General features: G+C 63.7%; 2 protein-coding genes across 9 annotated transcripts in view; both read left to right on the top strand.

Moving 5' to 3' along the window:
• The window catches only part of NF2 (NF2, moesin-ezrin-radixin like (MERLIN) tumor suppressor), a 46,174-nt gene extending 42,087 nt beyond the window's left edge, over positions 1-4,087 (top strand). For 3 of the 7 annotated variants that reach the window (XM_061465755.1, XM_061465754.1, XM_061465758.1), the window contains exon 16: positions 3,813-3,989. In XM_061465755.1, coding sequence (XP_061321739.1) covers positions 3,813-3,863 — 51 coding nt within the window. In that variant the 3' untranslated portion in view covers positions 3,864-3,989. Of the gene's footprint in view, positions 1-3,812 lie in introns of all 7 variants that reach the window. The other 4 variants (XM_061465757.1, XM_061465756.1, XM_061465760.1 and 1 more) reach the window with 3 other exon arrangements.
• A 5,298-nt stretch (positions 4,088-9,385) lies between these two features.
• On the top strand, positions 9,386-16,627 carry CABP7 (calcium binding protein 7). Of its 2 annotated transcripts, XM_061465744.1 has the most exons (6): positions 9,386-9,580; positions 9,740-9,856; positions 14,081-14,224; positions 15,075-15,187; positions 15,550-15,703; positions 15,790-16,627. In XM_061465744.1, exons 2-6 carry the CDS (start codon positions 9,748-9,750, stop codon positions 15,915-15,917), a joined length of 648 nt encoding a protein of 215 aa, XP_061321728.1. In that variant the 5' UTR covers positions 9,386-9,580; positions 9,740-9,747; the 3' UTR covers positions 15,918-16,627. The 2 variants fall into 2 exon arrangements, with proteins under 2 accessions (XP_061321728.1, XP_061321729.1); XM_061465745.1 differs by lacking the exon at positions 9,386-9,580 and having other exon boundaries at positions 9,603-9,856.
• The last annotated feature ends 584 nt before the right edge of the window (positions 16,628-17,211 follow it).

Raw genomic sequence — 17,211 nt, 5'->3', positions numbered from 1 at the left:
GGGGGGGGAAAGTGGGGCTGGGGAGAGAACAACCGGCAGCGTGGGAGGGAGAGGGAGCTGGGGAGGGAGCAACAGGAAGCGTTGGGCTTCACCATGGAAGGTGGGAAGTGAAAGGTCCACCTGGCTGCTGGGGCCTGAGGAGCGGGCAGGGAGGGAGAAGGACATTCAGGGGAGCAGGGAAGGGAATAAAGAGGATTTATGGCATGCAGCACTGGGTGGCGAGTTAGCAGGATCGTAGCTCTCCCTCCCAGCAGCAGGGAGATGTCCCCGATCCCATGGGGTGAGGGGACACTGGTGGGGGTGGCACGGGTCACCCCCTGCTCCAGCTGCTGCAGGATGAACAGGGACATGAGGCATTTTAAACCTCTCCCTGCTCCTCTGGGATGGGATCTGAGCCCCCGGGGCAGCAGCACTTGTGTGCTGCAGTTATTGGGTTACCCTCCGCACCCCGCCGGGCTTGGAGGCACTGATTGGGTTGCTTGTGTTGGTTTGATGTCCTTAAATCAAATGAGCCCCGCAGGCCGGGGTGAAACAGGGCTCAGAGGAAGCCCGGCGCAGGAATGCAGCGAGGGGGACTCTTTGCTTCCCTGGCTTTTGATTCATTGGAGCTCTGGCTGCTTAATTGCGCTGTCTCTGAATTTCCTTTGCTGCTGTGGCAGTGCGTTGTGGAGCCTCCCTCCCTCCTGCAGGAAGCAGATTATCATAATACTGCTTGTAAATCAATTTTTCCCCCCCTCTCTGCACTGACAAGAATGTAACTCGCTCTTAATCACTCTCCTCGCCTGTGGAACGCTGTGCTACGGGCATGGAGATGGGTTTCTCCTTGCCTGGCTGGGCAGAGGGTGCAGAGTTAGTGGAGGTGCTGGGTGCCACCTCAGGGAGAGGCTGGAGAAGGGCTGTGCTCTCCTTGCTTCCATGGCCCAGTGTGTGGAAGAGAACAGGGAAAACCCAGTTGCTCCTGCAGGAGGGAATGGGATTTCCCTGCAGAGCTCCTGCTTTCGCAGCCCAAAGGAGATGGGGAGTGAGATGGGCTCTGTGGGGGGGGAATAGATCCGGCTGCCACGGGGCTCACTACCCCAAGGAGCTTCCCTTGGCTCTGCCCATCTTCCTGCAGTGTATCCACAGGGAGGGGATCCTGCCCCTCTGCTCTGGGGAGACCCCTCTGCAGTCCTGTGTCCAGCTCAGAGGTCATCAGTACAGGAAAGACATGGACCTGTTGGAGAGGGCCCAGGGACACAGGTGTGGGCAGAGGGATGGAGCCCCTCTCCTGTGGGGAAAGGCTGAGAGAGCTGGGCTGGGTCAGCCTGGAGAAGAGAAGGCTCCTGAAGGGGAGACCTGAGAGCAGCTCCAGTGCCTAAAGAGGCTGCAGGAAAGAAGGGGAGAGACTTTAGCAGGGCCTGTTGCTATAGGTCCAGGGGTGATGGGTTCGAACTGAAGGAGGGGAGGTGCAGGCTGGATGAGGAAGAAATCCTTTACAATGAGGTTGCTGAGGCGCTGGCACAGGGTGCCCAGAGAGGTGGTGGCTGCCCCATCCCTGGCAGTGTTCAGGGCCAGGCTGGATGTGGTCCTGACCAGCCTGGTCTCGTTGAAGATGGCCCTGCTCCTCGCAGGGGTTGGACCACATGAGCTTTGAAGGTCCCTTCCAGCCCAAAGTGTGCCATGAGTCTGCGGTCCCTCGGGTTGGTGGTGAGAGCTCCCCCAGGGAAGGGAAAGCAAGGAAAAGGGAGGGGGAGTTTTCCCTCCGGACACAGCAGAGCAGCGGTGCTGGAGGCAGCGTGCAGCCAAGAGCAGGCTTCGTTTCCTCTCTGTTCATTCACGACTGCAGTCAGAGGTGAGGAGAGAGCAGCTCCATCCCCAGTGCCCGAGCTGCTGCTGGGTGCGGAGGGCAGAGCAGCCTGAAGCTGGGGTCCCCTTCCTCTGCCCAAGGCACCACCGAGGCCTCAGCCACAGCCCGGCTCCTGCTAAGGAGAAACATCCCAGCTGTGCCTGGCCCCACTTGTGTGGAGCTCTTCTGACACCCTCCGGGTTGCTGGGGGTCTGGCTCCTCTCTGGGGACTTGGATGGGCAGAAGAGCCAGCGCGGCACCAGTGGGGTGCACACGGTGCTCTTGGGAAGCTGCTCTCACCCCTCTCTGCAGGACCCCATCTCCTCACGACCCATCCCTGAGGAGCTGAGCTGCTCCTCCCGTGCCTCAGTTTCCCTGGAGAGGTGAAAACATCCGCCCCCAGGAGCCCCTGAAAGGCACGGGTGCAGGCTCCTGGCGATGGAGCAGGGCTGCATCCCTGTGTCTCCACGTGCCTGTGCTGGATGCCCTCAGGGCTCTGCCTCCCCGTGCTTCCCCAGCAGCGCTTTGAGGTACCCCAGGGCCATGGAAGCAGTAGGGGATTAACAGGGAGCTGTGGGTAGCCGGAGGCAGAGGCAGGCTCAGATCTTCCTTGTGAGCCTGAGGGCAGCATCTTCCCTCCCTGCCCCAGCAGTGGCTCCCTTCTTTTCCCTATCGGAGCACTGAGGTTGCTTGGGGGGGGGAGCATCTCCCCTCGCTGTGCTTTAATGGTGCAGCACCGCGGGCTGGAGGAGTGGGGGGGCTTTGATTCCCCACCCAGCCTGCAGAGGGGATGGCTCCGTGTGGGCTCTCAGGACGCTGGTGCTGAATGCTCCTCCTTGGGGTGTGCCTGGGGCCCGTGTCCCGTCTCAGCCAGCGCTGGCCTGGCAGATGCCGCCAGCGAAGGGCGCTGGAGCCCTGCAGCCCCTGCCTCTGCAGTGGGGATTTTTCCAAGTGCCGTTAGAGCCGTGCAGGAATTACCGAGGGGGAAGCGGGGAAGGGAGAGGAGGGAGGGAGGGGGGGGGAAGCTCTTGGCAGCTCCAGCGCGGGGCTGAGCTCCCAGTAACGTGATCCGAGGATTCCTGCTTCAGCAGAACCGGCGTTCCCCACGGGAGCTTCGGCTGCTTCATCCCGCTCCCAGCCATGGGGATGCTTTTCCTCGCCGGGGGTCCCGCAGAGCCGTGGCCAGGGCCCTCAGGGGGGGCTGGAGGGGAGCCCCGGGGACACGGGGAAGGTGTGAGCCCAGCGTGGTGCTGAGCTGGGTTGTGGTCAGCAGGCACACGTGGTGACCCCAGTGACAGCGATGGGGTGGGTGCGAGCGCAGGACAGGGTGGGCTTGGCTGGCCCCGAGGCTGTGGGGCTGGAGGCAAGCACGGTTCTGCCTTTGGCTCCAGCTGATGGAGGCTGTTTCCATCGAACCCCAGCCTGGATGGGTTGAAGGGACCTTAGAGCTCCTCCAACTCCAACCCCTTCCACTAGAGCAGCTTGCTCCAAGCCCCTGTGTCCAACCTGGCCTTGAACGCTGCCAGGGATGGGGCAGCCACAGCTTCTCTGGGCACCCTGTGCCAGCGCCTCAGCACCCTCACAGGGAAGAGCTTCTGCCTAAGAGCTCATCTCAGTCTCCCCTCTGGCAGGTTAAAGCCATTCCCCTTGGCCTCCAGCTTTGTAGGACCCCCTCAGGACAAGGCAGGAAGGGCTGTGCTGGCCCCAATCCCATGCCCAGGAGTGCTCCAGGCTCCCGTGTATCCCACAGCCACATTAATGGCGTTAACTGGGTCTGCAGCCCCTCAGCAGTCGGGGGGAAGGTGCCGTTGTCCCCTGTGCTTCTCCTTTGGGCTGTGCTTGAGGCTGCTGCCGGCTCGGCCCGTGCCACGTTCCCTGGTGTTTTCCAAGGGCAGGGATGGGGGGATAAAGGCAGCGGCTGGCTCCGTGTGCAGCCCGGTGCCAGGGGCTCATCCCGCTGCCCTTCACCCCCTCTGCTCTCTTGCAGCTCACCCTACAGAGCACCAAGTCCCGCGTGGCCTTCTTCGAGGAGCTGTAGGGAGCGACCCGTGCTCCGCGCCGCCGCTGCCACCGGCAATTCCCTTGGGATCGAGTGCCCAGCCGGGGCTGGGAGCCGGGCATCACCCCCGGGGCACACCGACGGACAGGGGGCCCGCTGCCCGCGGACTCTGCGATGCTCTCTGCCTTAGCATCCATCCATCCATCCCCCTCTTCTGCCCTTTCTTTCCAGCCTTTCCCTTACTTTCCCAGTGTAGTCCTTTGGCTCGGATGCACACACACACCCACACCCCGGCGTTCTCCCAGTGCTGGGGCTGGCACTATGGCCATGCCCTGCTGCCATCGTGCCCATGGGGATCCCATCCCTCCGGCTGCCTTCTCCCGGTGCCTGGAGCTCCATTAGGAACCCGGAGCATGTCCGAGTGGAGTGCTGTAAATCAGGGCTGGCGCAGGCGGAGCGGGGCCGCGGTCCATGGGGATGCTGCTTCCCTGGGGAGCGGAGGCAGTGGCAGGAAGCGGGATGAAGGTCTCCTCCTCATCCTCCTCCACCCTGCAAGGGGTTTGGAGCAGGGGAGCAGCCGGTGCCAACCACACAGAGCCTCCTTTGTTCTGCAGACTGGGACGGAGCCAGGGCTGCCTGCTCCTGCCTGCCCCTGCCTGTCCTCACACGGGTGCCTTTGCCCACAGCTCTGCCCTCCCGGCAGCAGCACAACGGGGATGCTCTGACCTTTCCTTCATGGCTCTATCCCAATCCCCCGGGGATTTACCCCAGTGCTGCCCCGGGACCCCAATTCCCCGCTCCCCCAACCCCTCCTGACCTCCGGCTGCCCCGGGATGGCCGGAGGGAACTCTTCCTTATTTAAAACCACACTGCTGGGGATGGAATTCCGGCTCGCGGCTGCCATCCGGATGGCTGCGGCCTGGCACCGGCCGCCTTCCCATTGCCCTGGATTCATCCTCGGAAGGAATAACCGTTTTCTCCTGGTTTTAATAAAGATCCAAAGCGCTAAAGAGGGGCAGCGGGGACGTGTTTGGTCTTCCTTTCTTTGGGAAAAGCCTCGCGGAGCCCTTCACTGCTGCAGGGGGAGGATCCCTGGGGATGCTCCCTGCTCCCAGCCCTCCGGGGTCCTCCTCTCCCCTTGGGGCTCCCCCATCCCTGCTTGTCCTTTTCCTCACCAGGATCCGGGGCCTGAGCCCCGGGTTTGCCATCCCCGGAGCTGCTTTCAGCCTGCCTGGAATGTGGAGCGCGTCCACGTTGTCCTCCAGGATTGAGCTATGGATAAAACCCCTTTGGGACCCCACTGACCCCCCCTCCGTGCCAAACACCCCAAGAACGGGCACGACCCCACCTTGGGGGGCTGCTCCGGGCCCCCAGCCCCGCTCCAGGGGCTCGGTGATGGTTGATCCCTGCACCAGCAGCAGATCCATGGGAACGGGGAGTTTGTGCGAGGGAAGGGCTCCTGCACACGGGTGCTTGCACGGGGGGGGTGAGGCAGGGAAGTGCACCCACATCGGGGAGCAGGGGGTGCTCGGGGCCGGGTCATGGGTGTTGGTGAGCCCTGGGCAGCTCTGCCTGGGATGCGATGGATGGAGAAGGCACTGGGAGCTGTGGTCGATGGCTCAAGGTCCAAGTGGGGACCGGTGGCGAGCAGTGCCCTCAGGGGTCGGTGCTGGGCTGCTCAGCACCTTTGTCAGTGCCGGGGACACCAGGACTGAGCACCCACAGCACTGAGAGCAAGGGCTGAGAGTGCAGAGGAGGCCACGGAGCTGCTGCGAGGGCTGGAGCAGCTCTGCTCTGGAGCCAGGCTGAGAGAGCTGGGCTGGGTCAGCCTGGAGAAGAGAAGGCTCCTGAAGGGGAGACCTGAGAGCAGCTCCAGTGCCTGAAGGGGCTGCAGGAAAGCTGGAGAGGGGCCTGGGACAAGGGATGTAGGGACAGGCCAAGGGGAATGGCTTGAACCTGCCAGAGGGGAGACTGAGATGAGCTCGTAGGCAGAAGCTCTTCCCTGTGAGGGTGCTGAGGCGCTGGCACAGGGTGCCCAGAGAAGCTGTGGCTGCCCCATCCATTCGAGGGATGCTGAGACCAGGCTCACTTCCATTTATCCCATTTGTCCCAAGCAGAGCTCTCCCCTCCTCCCATGGAGGAGCCATTTTCCCCTTTGAGACCCCAAATGAAACGGAGCTCTCAAATCCTTCCCCTTTTCCGTTCCCTCCCCACCTGCTCCAGCTGCTGGAGCCTGCCCCGTCACGGGTGTGATTTGCCCCAGAAGGCACCATCCCAGTGCAGGGATGGCCACAGCTACACCAGATCCCAGTCCTGGCACATCCCAGCAGGATCTGGCACTGAGATAACCCCTCTGCCCGCTCCATGCCTCCCTTCCATCCAGGTTCATTTAAAGCCCCTCTCACTGCTGCCCAGTGACAGCAGTAGCAGCTCCGGGGATGGATGCTCCGGTGCCTCCGAGGGCTCGGGGCCAGCGGTGGCTGCAGGGTGACACAGGGGCCACCCTGGCTGCTCCTGTCCCCTCAGCGTGAGCGGTGCCACATCCCGGTGTTATCCATGGGGTTGTCCTCAGGGATTTGAGGGCACCCAGCCCAGGTTTGCACCATCCCATCTATGCCAGGTTTCCACACACACATCCTTGTCAGCTATCTCCATCCCATCCCCATGCCATCTCCAACCCTATCCCACCCCATTCCATCCCATATCCATCCCCATCCCCATCCCCATCTTCATTCCCATTCCCATCCTCATCCCTTTTGGTTCCTGAGGGAGGTGAAGGTGTTGATGTTGGGTTATGAACCTGGACAAATGAGACACAAAATGCCGGGCCTGGATCATGCTTCTCCCTCCTCGTTCGTGGGATCCACTAATTCCAGTGTCACCTGAGGGCATCGGGAATGTGCTGCCATCATGGAAGGGATGGAGGGAGAGGTGGCAGGGACCTGCCCTGACTGAAATAAAGGGGGAATTGTGAGAGGAACAGCTAAGAGAATACCAGGAATCCTGGAGAGGAGCATTGGACACATCCCAGAGGCTGGAAACCTGCAAAGCCCCTGGCAGAGCCTGGGGTTTTAAGCTGAAATCCCTGGGATTTTGAGGCTGCGGCTGCCTCCAGCCAGCATCCGGGTCTGAGGAAACCAATCCCGAGCTTCTCCCTTCCAAACAAGTGAGGGGACCGGCAAAGGGGCTGCGGTTGCACCGGGGGCAGGTCCCAGCCTTCATCCCATGAGGAAGAGAACGGCGGGGCAGGGCGGGATGGGGGTGCCTGGCTCGGCTCAGTTTAAACACAGCGGGGGCTCCGCGTTGGTCCCACAGAGACCCCGATCGCGGCTCCAAGTGCGATTAAGCCGTTGTTTAATTCCCGTTCTTCCCCCCCATGCCGGCGCCTGCTTTGCCTCCATCCCCCGGGAAGAAGCAGCCGGAGCCGGGATGGGGCGGCTGCGTCCCCCCTCCGCAGGGGAGGGTGCCCCGACGGGTCCCGGTGGCAGCGGAGCGAGCTCCTGAAGGGATTCGTGGGGAAGAGCCCGGGAATGCGGCGTTGTTCCTGCCGGGATGTGCGTGGGGAGGAATAAATGAGCTTCCCCCGGGGCCTCCGGTGGGCAAAGGGAGAATTAATTGGGAGGCAACTTCGTTAACCCCGGGGAGCGGCCGGGGAAGGAGCAGACTTCCAATGAGGCTGCTCTGCCTCGGTGGGCACCGCTTCACGTTACCGGCGCCCTCCCGCTCCGTGCGGCGAGCTCAGCCGCGCTATCAGACACCGGAGACTCCCCGCGGGGCGCAGGGGGATGAGCCCCAAACCCGAGCCCGGGGGAGGATGGAGCTGGACCAAGGCACCCCCGAGCCCTGCATCCCCCGTGCCCCCGGCCCCGAGCGGTGCCATCCCGCAGGAAGCGTCCCTGGAGCCCGCAGCGCCGGGGTTGGATCAGTTCTGGAATCCCAGCGCGGCAGCGGCGCTTTTCCTCCGCCTCCAGGGGCCCCCGCGGGTTCATCCCAACGGGCGCCGAAGGGCCATGGGGTTTGGGGAGCTCCGGTGTTGAGCTGCGGCCGATGCTCCCGTCGGGAATGGGGGAGATTCCCTCGGGGAATGGGGGAGCCGCTCGCCCACAAACGCCGGCAGCTCTGAGCTGGATGCGGGAAGGGCTGCGGGGCTGCTGCGGGATGCTCTGTGTGTGTGTGTGTGTGTGTTGCACTGGAGGGGATGGAGGAGCAGGAAAACCCCATTCCGAAATTCCTGTGCAGTCCCACTCCGAGGAGCACACCTGGAGCCCGTCCGGCTCTGCCTCAGTTTCCCTCCTGCTCCTGAGCATCCCTGGTGCCTGATGAGCACCGGGGAGGTTGCAAGCGTCCCCCTTTTCTCTTTCCCACCCCATTACTGCTCAGGGGACATCGTCCTCTTGTCTCGGCCCCTTCCCTCCCACTACAGCCCCTCCAAAGGCCGTTTCCATTGGGGAACGGGGGCTTTGGCCGCTGGAGAGAGAGAGATGCCACCCGGGCACGGGGGACACCGAGACAGACCCGTCCCAGCGGGCCAGGGCCTTTGGAGCTACCAAAGAGAGACCCTGGAGAGGGGAGCTCCCGGGTGCTGGCAGCATCCCTGGCTGGGTACAGGAGCGCAGATGAGGAGCACAGGGACATGGGTGCCATGGGGAGGATGTGTGTGTGAGGGGGAATCTGCGATTAATCAGAGACAAAGAGAGAAATGGGGTGAAAAATGTGATCAAGGCTTGAGGGGAAGCGGGGGACAATGGGAATGGGGATGGGGGGGGGGCTTCACTCCAGGCCTGGCTTCGTGCCTCTTTCCAGCTCCTTTTTTGCCCTGGTGCAGGAGGAGGGGGTCCGGCCGCTGGGTCCCTGTCACCCCCCTCAGCCGGGGGAACCTTGGGGTGCCACGTGCGGGGACTTTGGGGTGACGATGTCCGAGTGCTGCATGTGGGGACCGCAGGGTGATGGGGGGCAATGTGCCCGGTGCCACGTGCGGGGAGCCGGGGGCAGCAGGGACCCCACGGGCCCTGTCCCTGTGCCCCACCAGCACCCCGAGCACTCAGCCCGGCACCGCGGGGGCAGGATCCCACCGGGGACACCCGCTTTGCCCCCCCGGGGGGGGGGGGAGGTGCCACCCCCGCCCCTTTCCCCCCCCCCCACCCCCCCCAGCCCCATTTGCCGGGCGGGACCGTTCAAAACCCGCCCGCTCCCGCCGCTTCCCCCCCGGATTCCGCCGCCGCTTCCCCGGTGCCGCGGCCGAGGATGCTCCGGGGGCCGGGGCTGGCGGCGGGGGCGCAGCGGGTGCGCGGCGGCGGGGGCTGAGCGGCGGCGGGAGCCCGGCCCCGGCCCTGCCGGGACACCTGGGGGGAGGCAGAAGAGGAGGAGGAGGAGGAGGAGGAGGAGGAAGAGGCCGCTCTCGGCCGCGGCCCCGCCATGCCGGGGCCCGCCGGGGAGCGTGGCCCGGCGGCAGCGGCCCCCCGGGGGCTGTGAGCGGGCCCGGGGCTGGCGGGGGGGGAGGGTACCGGAGCGGCATGGCCAGAGCCGTCCCCCCCCCCGCCGCCGCCGCCGCCGCCGCCGGGATTTAACCGGTGCTTGGATGCTCTCGCCTCCCGCTTCCACTTCGGGCGCGATGTGCTCCGGGCCGCCGCCAGCCTGCTCCGGAGCGGGGTCCCCCCGCGCCCTCACACCCCGGTGAGGGGCTGAGCCCGCAGCCCCGTCCCGACACCGGCCCCGGAGGACGGGGAGCACCCGCTCGCCCTGGCCCCCCTTGGCCGGTGGGTGCCGGGCGAGGGGCAGCGGGGACCGGTAACTTGTTCTTAGCGTTCCGCGGTACCGGCTTGGGGGGGGACCCCCCCCGTCCCTGTCGTGTGTCCCCCCCCCCCCCCCACCGCCCCGCGAGGAGATTTGGGTTTAAACTTTGGCTTTTTGGGTAGCCCCGAAGATGCCGTTCCACCCGGTGACGGCGGCTTTGATGTACCGGGGGATCTACACCGTCCCCAACATCCTCTCCGAGCAGCGCCCCGTGGAGATCCCCGAGGACGAGCTGGAGGGTGAGCGGGGCCGGGGGGGAGACCGGGGATGGGGGGGGGGGGACACCGCACGGTTGTGCGGGGCTTTGGGGTGCGCGGTCCCCCAGCCCAGGCGCCGTGGGGAGAGCTGGAGGCGAGCGGGATGCGGATGGATGCATGGATGGATTGATGGATGCATGGATGGATGGGGAGGAGGAGGAGGGGAGGAAGGGAAGCGTGGGGCAGCGGCAGAGGGTGACGGGGCTGCGGGGGTCCCGGTGCCGCCGTTGTGTCAATATGACACAGCAGGGACCGGCGGTGGCGGCGCGGGCCGGACCCCCAGCGGGCCGGGGCCACCCTCCCGCTGTCATAATATGACAGAGGCTGGCGGCGCGGGGGGGCTGTCCCCGTCACCCGTGTCACCCCCTCCCCGGGTCGCGGTGCCCCCGGGCTCTGCCCACCCCTGCCATGAGCGGGGCCGGGCTCGGCCGGAATTGGCTTTTTCCAGCCCAAAAGTTTGCTGGGGCCTCGGGACAGGCGCTACCGGTACCCCCAGGCTCGGAGTGGGGACGTGGGGGGGTCCCCGGGAGCCCCGTTCTGGCGGGTGCGGGAGGAAAGGGGCTGCAGCAGCCCCGGACCCACCGGGGAACCTGAGGCACGGGGTGACCGCGGCTCTGCGGGGGGGGGGGGGGCTGGAGCATCCCCTGGGCACCCCCGTGGGGAAACTGAGGCACGGAGCCCCCGGGCTGCGGTGGGGGGGGGGGGTGTGAAGGGCTCTGGGCCCAAAGGTGTGCAAGGACACGTGTGTGCGTGCACAGCTCTGCAGGCTGTGAGTGTGCACTGACGTGTCCCCTGGTCACAGCCCCGCTGCAGGGCGCCTGTGTGTCTGTCTCTGTGTGTATACGCGCGGGCAGCATCACTGCAGCGTGTGTGTGTGCACAAGTACAACGTCACTGCAAGGGCTGTGCGGGTGGGCGTGCAGTGCAAGGGTTCTGTGCACATGGGCAAGCACCACTGCAGCGTGTGCGCCCGCACAAGTACAGCGTCACTGCAGGGCGGTTGTGTGCGTGCATGGGCATGCACGAGTACGTCGCTGGAAGGTGCTGGGATGTGTGCACACGAGTACAGCATCACTGCATGGTGCCTGTGTGTGTACCTGTGTGTGTGCAGATACAAGTACAGCATCGCTGCAAGGGGATGTGTGTGCATGTGCATGCACAAGTACTGCACTGCAAAGTGGTTGTGTGTGCATGCGTGTGTGCAAGTACAACATCACTGCAATGAGCGGGTGTGTGTATGCGCGCAAGTACAACATCACTGCAATGGGGTTGTGTGCGTGTGTGCAAGTACAACAACACTGCAATGGGGTTGTGTGCGTGTGTGCAAGTACAACATCACTGCAATGGGGTTGTGTGCATGTGTGTGCAAGTACAATGTCACTGCAATGGGGTTGTGTGTGCGTGTGCAAGTACAACATCGCTGCAATGGGGTTGTGTGTGTGCGTGTGCGTGCAAGTACAACATCGCTGCAATGGGGTTGTGTGTGTGTGTGTGCAAGTACAACATCACTGCAATGGGGTTGTGTGCGTGTGTGTGCAAGTACAATGTCACTGCAATGGGGTTGTGTGTGTGTGTGTGCAAGTACAACATCACTGCAATGGGGTTGTGTGTGTGTGCAAGTACAACAGCACTGCAATGGGGTTGTGTGTGTGCGTGTGCAAGTACAACATCACTGCAATGGGGTTGTGTGTGTGCATGTGTGTGCAGGTACAACATCGCTGCAATGGGGTTGCGTGCGTGTGTGTGCAAGTACAACATCACTGCAATGGGGTTGTGTGTGTGTTTGTGTGTGTGCAGGTACAACATCGCTGCAATGGGGTTGTGTGCGTGTGTGTGCAAGTACAACATCACTGCAATGGGGTTGTGTGTGTGCGTGCAAGTACAACAGCACTGCAATGGGGTTGTGTGCGTGTGTGCAAGTACAACATCACTGCAATGGGGTTGTGTGTGTGCGTGTGTGTGCAAGTACAACGTCGCTGCAATGGGGTTGTGTGCGTGTGTGTGCAGGTACAACATCGCTGCAATGAGTTTGTGTGTGTGCAAGTACAACATCACTGCAATGGGGTTGTGTGTGTGCGTGTGTGTGCAAGTACAACGTCGCTGCAATGGGGTTGTGTGTGTGTGTGTGCAGGTACAACATCGCTGCAATGGGTTTGTGTGTGTGCAAGTACAACATCACTGCAATGGGGTTGTGTGCGTGCATGTGCAAGTACAACATCACTGCAATGGGGTTGTGTGTGTGCAAGTACAACAGCACTGCAATGGGGTTGTGTGTGTGCAAGTACAACAGCACTGCAATGGGGTTGTGTGTGTGCAAGTACAACAGCACTGCAATGGGGTTGTGTGTGCGCAAGTACAACATCACGGGGTTGTGTGTGTGTGTGCAAGCACAACATCACTGCAATGGGGTTGTGTGCGTGTGTGTGCGCACACAAGTGCAGCATCACTGCAGGGTGATCCCTGTTTGTGTGTGCACAGCCCCTCTGCAGTGCACGCGTGTGTATGTGCGCACTCACACACATGTGTGCACAGGCACGGGGTGTCGGGTGCTGCACCCAGCCTCGTGCAGCACCGTCGGGTACCGCCGGGCCTCGGGATGCTCCCAGCACCCCGGCTGCATCCATGTGCTCCGGGGATCAATGGCAGCAGCGGGAGCCCCAAGGTGACCCCGAGGCACCCGTGGTCTCCCCATCACCTCCTCCGCCCCCAGGGGACGTTTGTGACCCCCAGGAGCAGGGTGCAGACTGCAGGGGGGACACACACTCTGTTTGGCCACTGCCGGGTCATGTCCTTGGCTTTCCCCGGCACCCCGGGCTGGGAGGCAGGAACCAGCTCCAGGTGGGATGAGCATCCCTGAAGGGTGAATTTCGGGGGTGCCTGGACCACAGCAGTGCCAGACCACAGCGAGCACGGGGGGACCCGAAGCATCCCTTGCCCACAGGGGGATGCTGGCTCTGGAGAAGCTCAGCCACGGGGCCAAGAGGCCCCAGAGTCCCCCCAAACCCCTCTGCAGACGCCGCCGATGGGCAGGGACGTCCCCCAGGATGGGCAGCGCAGCCCCGTGCGGGTTTTCTCCCCCCAACCGAAGTTCTCAGCCCTGTTTCAGCCCCGCACGAAGCCCTCGGCAGTCGGCAGGGACCGGCTCGTCCGCGCCGCCCGGCGCAGCAGCTTTGCTCTCTGGTGAAGGAGCAAGGCGCTGACGTCCCGGCCCTGCTTCCTGCTGTTCCCGATGCAAACCCCCCCTTTCCCACCGGCTGGGCTCAAGCTCCATGTCCTGGGGGGCATCGCAAAGCCAGAAACTGCCCCAAGAAGGAGCAAAGCCCCCAGTGCAGCAGGGGCAGGATGGAGCCGATGGGCACCGCGAGGCTTTGGCCCAATGCCCCCAGAGCCCGGGCACCCCACAGGGATCTTCCACACACCTCAGGGTTCATTTTGAGCCAGAAGCCCCAAATCCTCTCACTTTCTCTCTCCCCTTCATCCCCCATTCACGGGCTGAATCCCAAAGACCGGGTTGGGGTTTTCCTGGCTGAAGCTCTGGTACCCATCACATAACCTGGGATGAGTGCAAAGTGCCCCAGGGAAGGTGGGTGCTGCACACCCAGCACCCGGGCACAAGGATGCTCCAGGCTGGGTCCTGCAGCAGCTTTTGGGGTGCCCCCAGCTCAGGCATGTCCCAGGAAGGTGGTTTTGGGGCAGGATGCTGGGATTTTGGCTGTGGAGAGCTGGGTGGTGGCAAGGGCAGGGTGGGTGGGTGCTGCAGCAAAGACTTTGGGGGCCCCTTGGTGTCCCCCTGGGGAGATCAGACCCTTCTTGGGGTGGTTTCTGGGGCCACAATGAATGTGTATGTGTATGTGTATGTGTATGTGTATGTGTATGTGTATGTGTATGTGTATGTGTATGTGTGTGTGTGTATGTGTATGTGTGTGTGTGTGTGCACAGTTACCCTTGCTGCCTCGCACACCCCTCCTGGTACCAGCGCATCCATCACCCACTGACACCCATCACACCCCAGAGCGATGCTTGGGGGGGGGGCTCTGGTCCCTGCAGGTGTTGTAGCCCCTCCGGCTGTGCCTCAGTTTCCCCTCTGCAATGGGGACCCCACTGCAGCTGCAGGGATGGGTGGTTTGGGGCCACCAGCACTGCCCATAGGGGGTCTGTGGGACCGGGGTGATGGGGGCGGCCGGACCCATCCCTGCTCCCTCCGCAGAGATCCGTGAAGCCTTCAAGGTGTTCGACCGGGATGGCAACGGCTTCATCTCCAAGCAGGAGCTGGGCACGGCCATGCGCTCCCTGGGGTACATGCCCAACGAGGTGGAGCTGGAAGTCATCATCCAGCGCCTCGACATGGACGGTAGGACCCTGGGATGGGGACAGGAATGGGACCCCCCAATCCCCCTTGGTGAAACTCCCCATTTGCCCCGCTTCCACCCCACTGGCTGGCGGCGGCTGGACCAGACGCTGTGGGATGCAGGAGGACCTGATTCATCCATCGGCATCATCACCACTGCAGCTTCGCTTAGGCTTTAACCATCCCGGAGTGGGAGCAGCACCGCTCCCAGCTCCACAGACCCGCTGGGACCGGGCTGCTGGGGCTGGATCCTTCAGCTTAGGTTGGATGCTGCGCCCCGGCCGTGCCCTCCAGCGCTCGCTGCCACCATCGGCCTCTCCGCGTCGCTCCCGGCTCATTGAGACCTTAAAGAGCCCGTTAATTTATCGGCCTCCCCCTCCTCATTTAAAAGCCTTTCCGGCAGCGCTGCCAAGCTGCTGCTCCCGTCATTACTCATCGTTAGCGCTGCTCCGGCAGCCCCGACACCCGCATCCTCCGCAGCGCAGGACACAGCACCCGGGCCCTTCCCACCCCGCCGGGGTCGCGGCCACCGCTGGCGCTGGGGGGTCTCTGCTTGGTTTTGGGGGTCCTCAGCCAGCACTGCGGGTCTGCACATACGGCACTGGGGTCTCTCCGTGGCGTTAGGGTCCTGGCTGGCACGGGGGACCCCAGCTCAGCGCTGGGCATCCTGGCCAATGCTGGGGGACCCCAAACCTTGCTGAAGGGCCCCATCTGGTGTTGTACTGGGTACTGGGTGTACTGAGTACCGCGGTACTGGGTGCCCAGCCGGTCCGGCTGCACAGGGGCAGCCGAGCACCCCCAGGCAGGGTTCCCCTGGGCTCACCCCGTGCCCCCCCCGCCCCCGTGCCCGCAGGTGATGGGCAGGTGGACTTCGAGGAGTTCGTGACGCTGCTGGGGCCCAAGCTGTCCACGTCCGGCATCCCCGAGAAGTTCCACGGCACCGACTTCGACACCGTGTTCTGGAAGGTGGGAACCCCCCCCGGGAGCAGCGCGGGGGCTCGGGGGGGGCAGAGCTGGAACTGGGGGTAAAAAGGTGAAGGTTTGGGTCAGGGTCAGACTTGGGTTAAGGGCTGGGGTCAGGGCTCGGCTCAGTTTAGGGTTAGGGTGAGGGCCGAGCTCAGCCCCAGGCTCCATGTCAGGCTCAGTGGAAGCTTTCGGGGTCAGGTTCCACCAGCCTGAGGCTTTTCTGTCCCTGCCACGCTCGGGGCTGCGGGTGCTGCGAGCACCCCGTTACCGTGCACGGGGGCACCCATCCGACGCGCAGCACCCAAGGGCGCCGCCGCAGCCCTGCCGTGGGGTGAGCCCCCCGCCTGCTGCCCCCCCCGCAGTGCGACATGCAGAAGCTGACGGTGGACGAGCTGAAGCGGCTCCTGTACGAGACCTTCTGCGAGCACCTCTCCATGAAGGACATCGAGAACATCATCATGACGGAGGAGGAGAGCCACATGGGCACGGCCGAGGAGTGCCCGGTCGATGTGGAGAGTGAGTGCCCGCGGTACCAAACACCCCCCTCCCCTCGCCCCGGTACCATGGGGGGTGCTGGGGTAACCCCTGCTCCCCCCTGCCAGCCTGCTCCAGCCAGCAGATCCGCCAGACCTGCGTGCGCAAGAGCCTCATCTGCGCCTTCGCCATCGCCTTCATCATCAGCGTGATGCTCATCGCCGCCAACCAGGTGCTGCGCAGCGGCATGAAGTAACGGGAGCCTCGCCTCCGGAGCAAAATCCCTATGGAATCAGACATGAACACACCCCCCCCACCCCCCGGAATGGGGGCAAGGCCGAGGGGGAAGCCCCGCACGGGGTCCCCGGGGCGATGCGATCGCATGGCTGCAGAACATGGAACCTTGGTACTGACACAAACCCACACACACAGACCCCAACCAAGCATGTACCGTGCATGGAGCCCCGTGTGCTGCCCCCTCCCCGGGCGGAGGATCCCGTCGGATGCACCGATGCTCTCGTCTATAGCTCTATATTTATGATCAAAACCAAAACCATCCCCTAAGCAATACACGCGCCTCAGATGGTCCCCAGGGATGGGAACGTTTGCATGGACTTTGGCTGCCAAGGGCTGGAATTCCCACCCCGTCCCCTGTCCCGGCCCGGTGCCGTGCCTCAGTTTCCCCACCCGCCAGACTGGGGGGACTCTGGTGACCTCCTGCTTGATGCACTTTAGGCCGAATTCCCTTGGGAAGAGCCAGAGCGACCCCGAGGCTGGGAGCCCGCAATGGCCGGGGTCACCCACCCTGCACCCCCAGGGCCCCCCCCAGCCTGTATGTAGCACCCCTGGGCATGGGCCTGGCTGGGATCTGGGGCTGTTCCCCCTGTTTGGGGTTGTTTTTTGGGGGGTTTTGGTTTCTTTCTTTCGTCCTGGGTTCGGATCGGAAATAAACGTGGGATTTCTGAAGCGCTCTGGGCTGCTGCGGCTCCTGGCGATGCGATGGGGCAGGGCGATGGGTGCTGCTGCTGGGAGGGCACCCATGGGTGCTGCTGAGCTGGGAGGTGGCAATGGGGGGCGGTTCCGGAGCCCTCCAGCAGCCCCAAAGCTGGGGTTCCTTCCTGGCTGCTCCCATGTCCCCCATCCCTGTCCGGATGTGGGTCCTGCTGTGGGTCATTGGGAGCTCTGAGTGGATTTATTCCCCTCTCCCCATCCCCATGCCCTGATATTCCATGTCGGCATTTGTGGAATGGTTTAAGGCCATTCTCCTTCCAAAGGGCCTCCATGGGGAGCGTTTTCACCCAGACTAACGGCAGATCCGGGGGGAGCAGGATCCAGCCTGTGGCTGGAGGCTCCAGGGGGTCAGATGGGGATCCTGGCACGGGGGGGGGGGAGCACCCCACGGCTCCTGGGTGGGCTCTGGTCCCATGCTGGTGCAAAGCCCGTGGCAATGGAGCTGCCCCGTTCATGGATCCCATCCCGGGGGATGCGTTTTTAATGGCAGATAGACTCAACCAATGAATACAATGAGGGGGAAGCTCGCGGTGCCGGGA

Source organism: Pezoporus flaviventris, unplaced genomic scaffold, assembly GCF_033815535.1.
Source record: "Pezoporus flaviventris isolate CSIRO_AGI_PZ_B2104156 unplaced genomic scaffold, CSIRO_AGI_Pfla_v1 ptg000041l, whole genome shotgun sequence".
Taxonomy (NCBI): domain Eukaryota; kingdom Metazoa; phylum Chordata; class Aves; order Psittaciformes; family Psittacidae; genus Pezoporus; species Pezoporus flaviventris.
The sequence above is the reverse complement of the archived record's forward strand: the minus strand, read 5'-3'. Positions and strand labels throughout refer to the sequence as shown.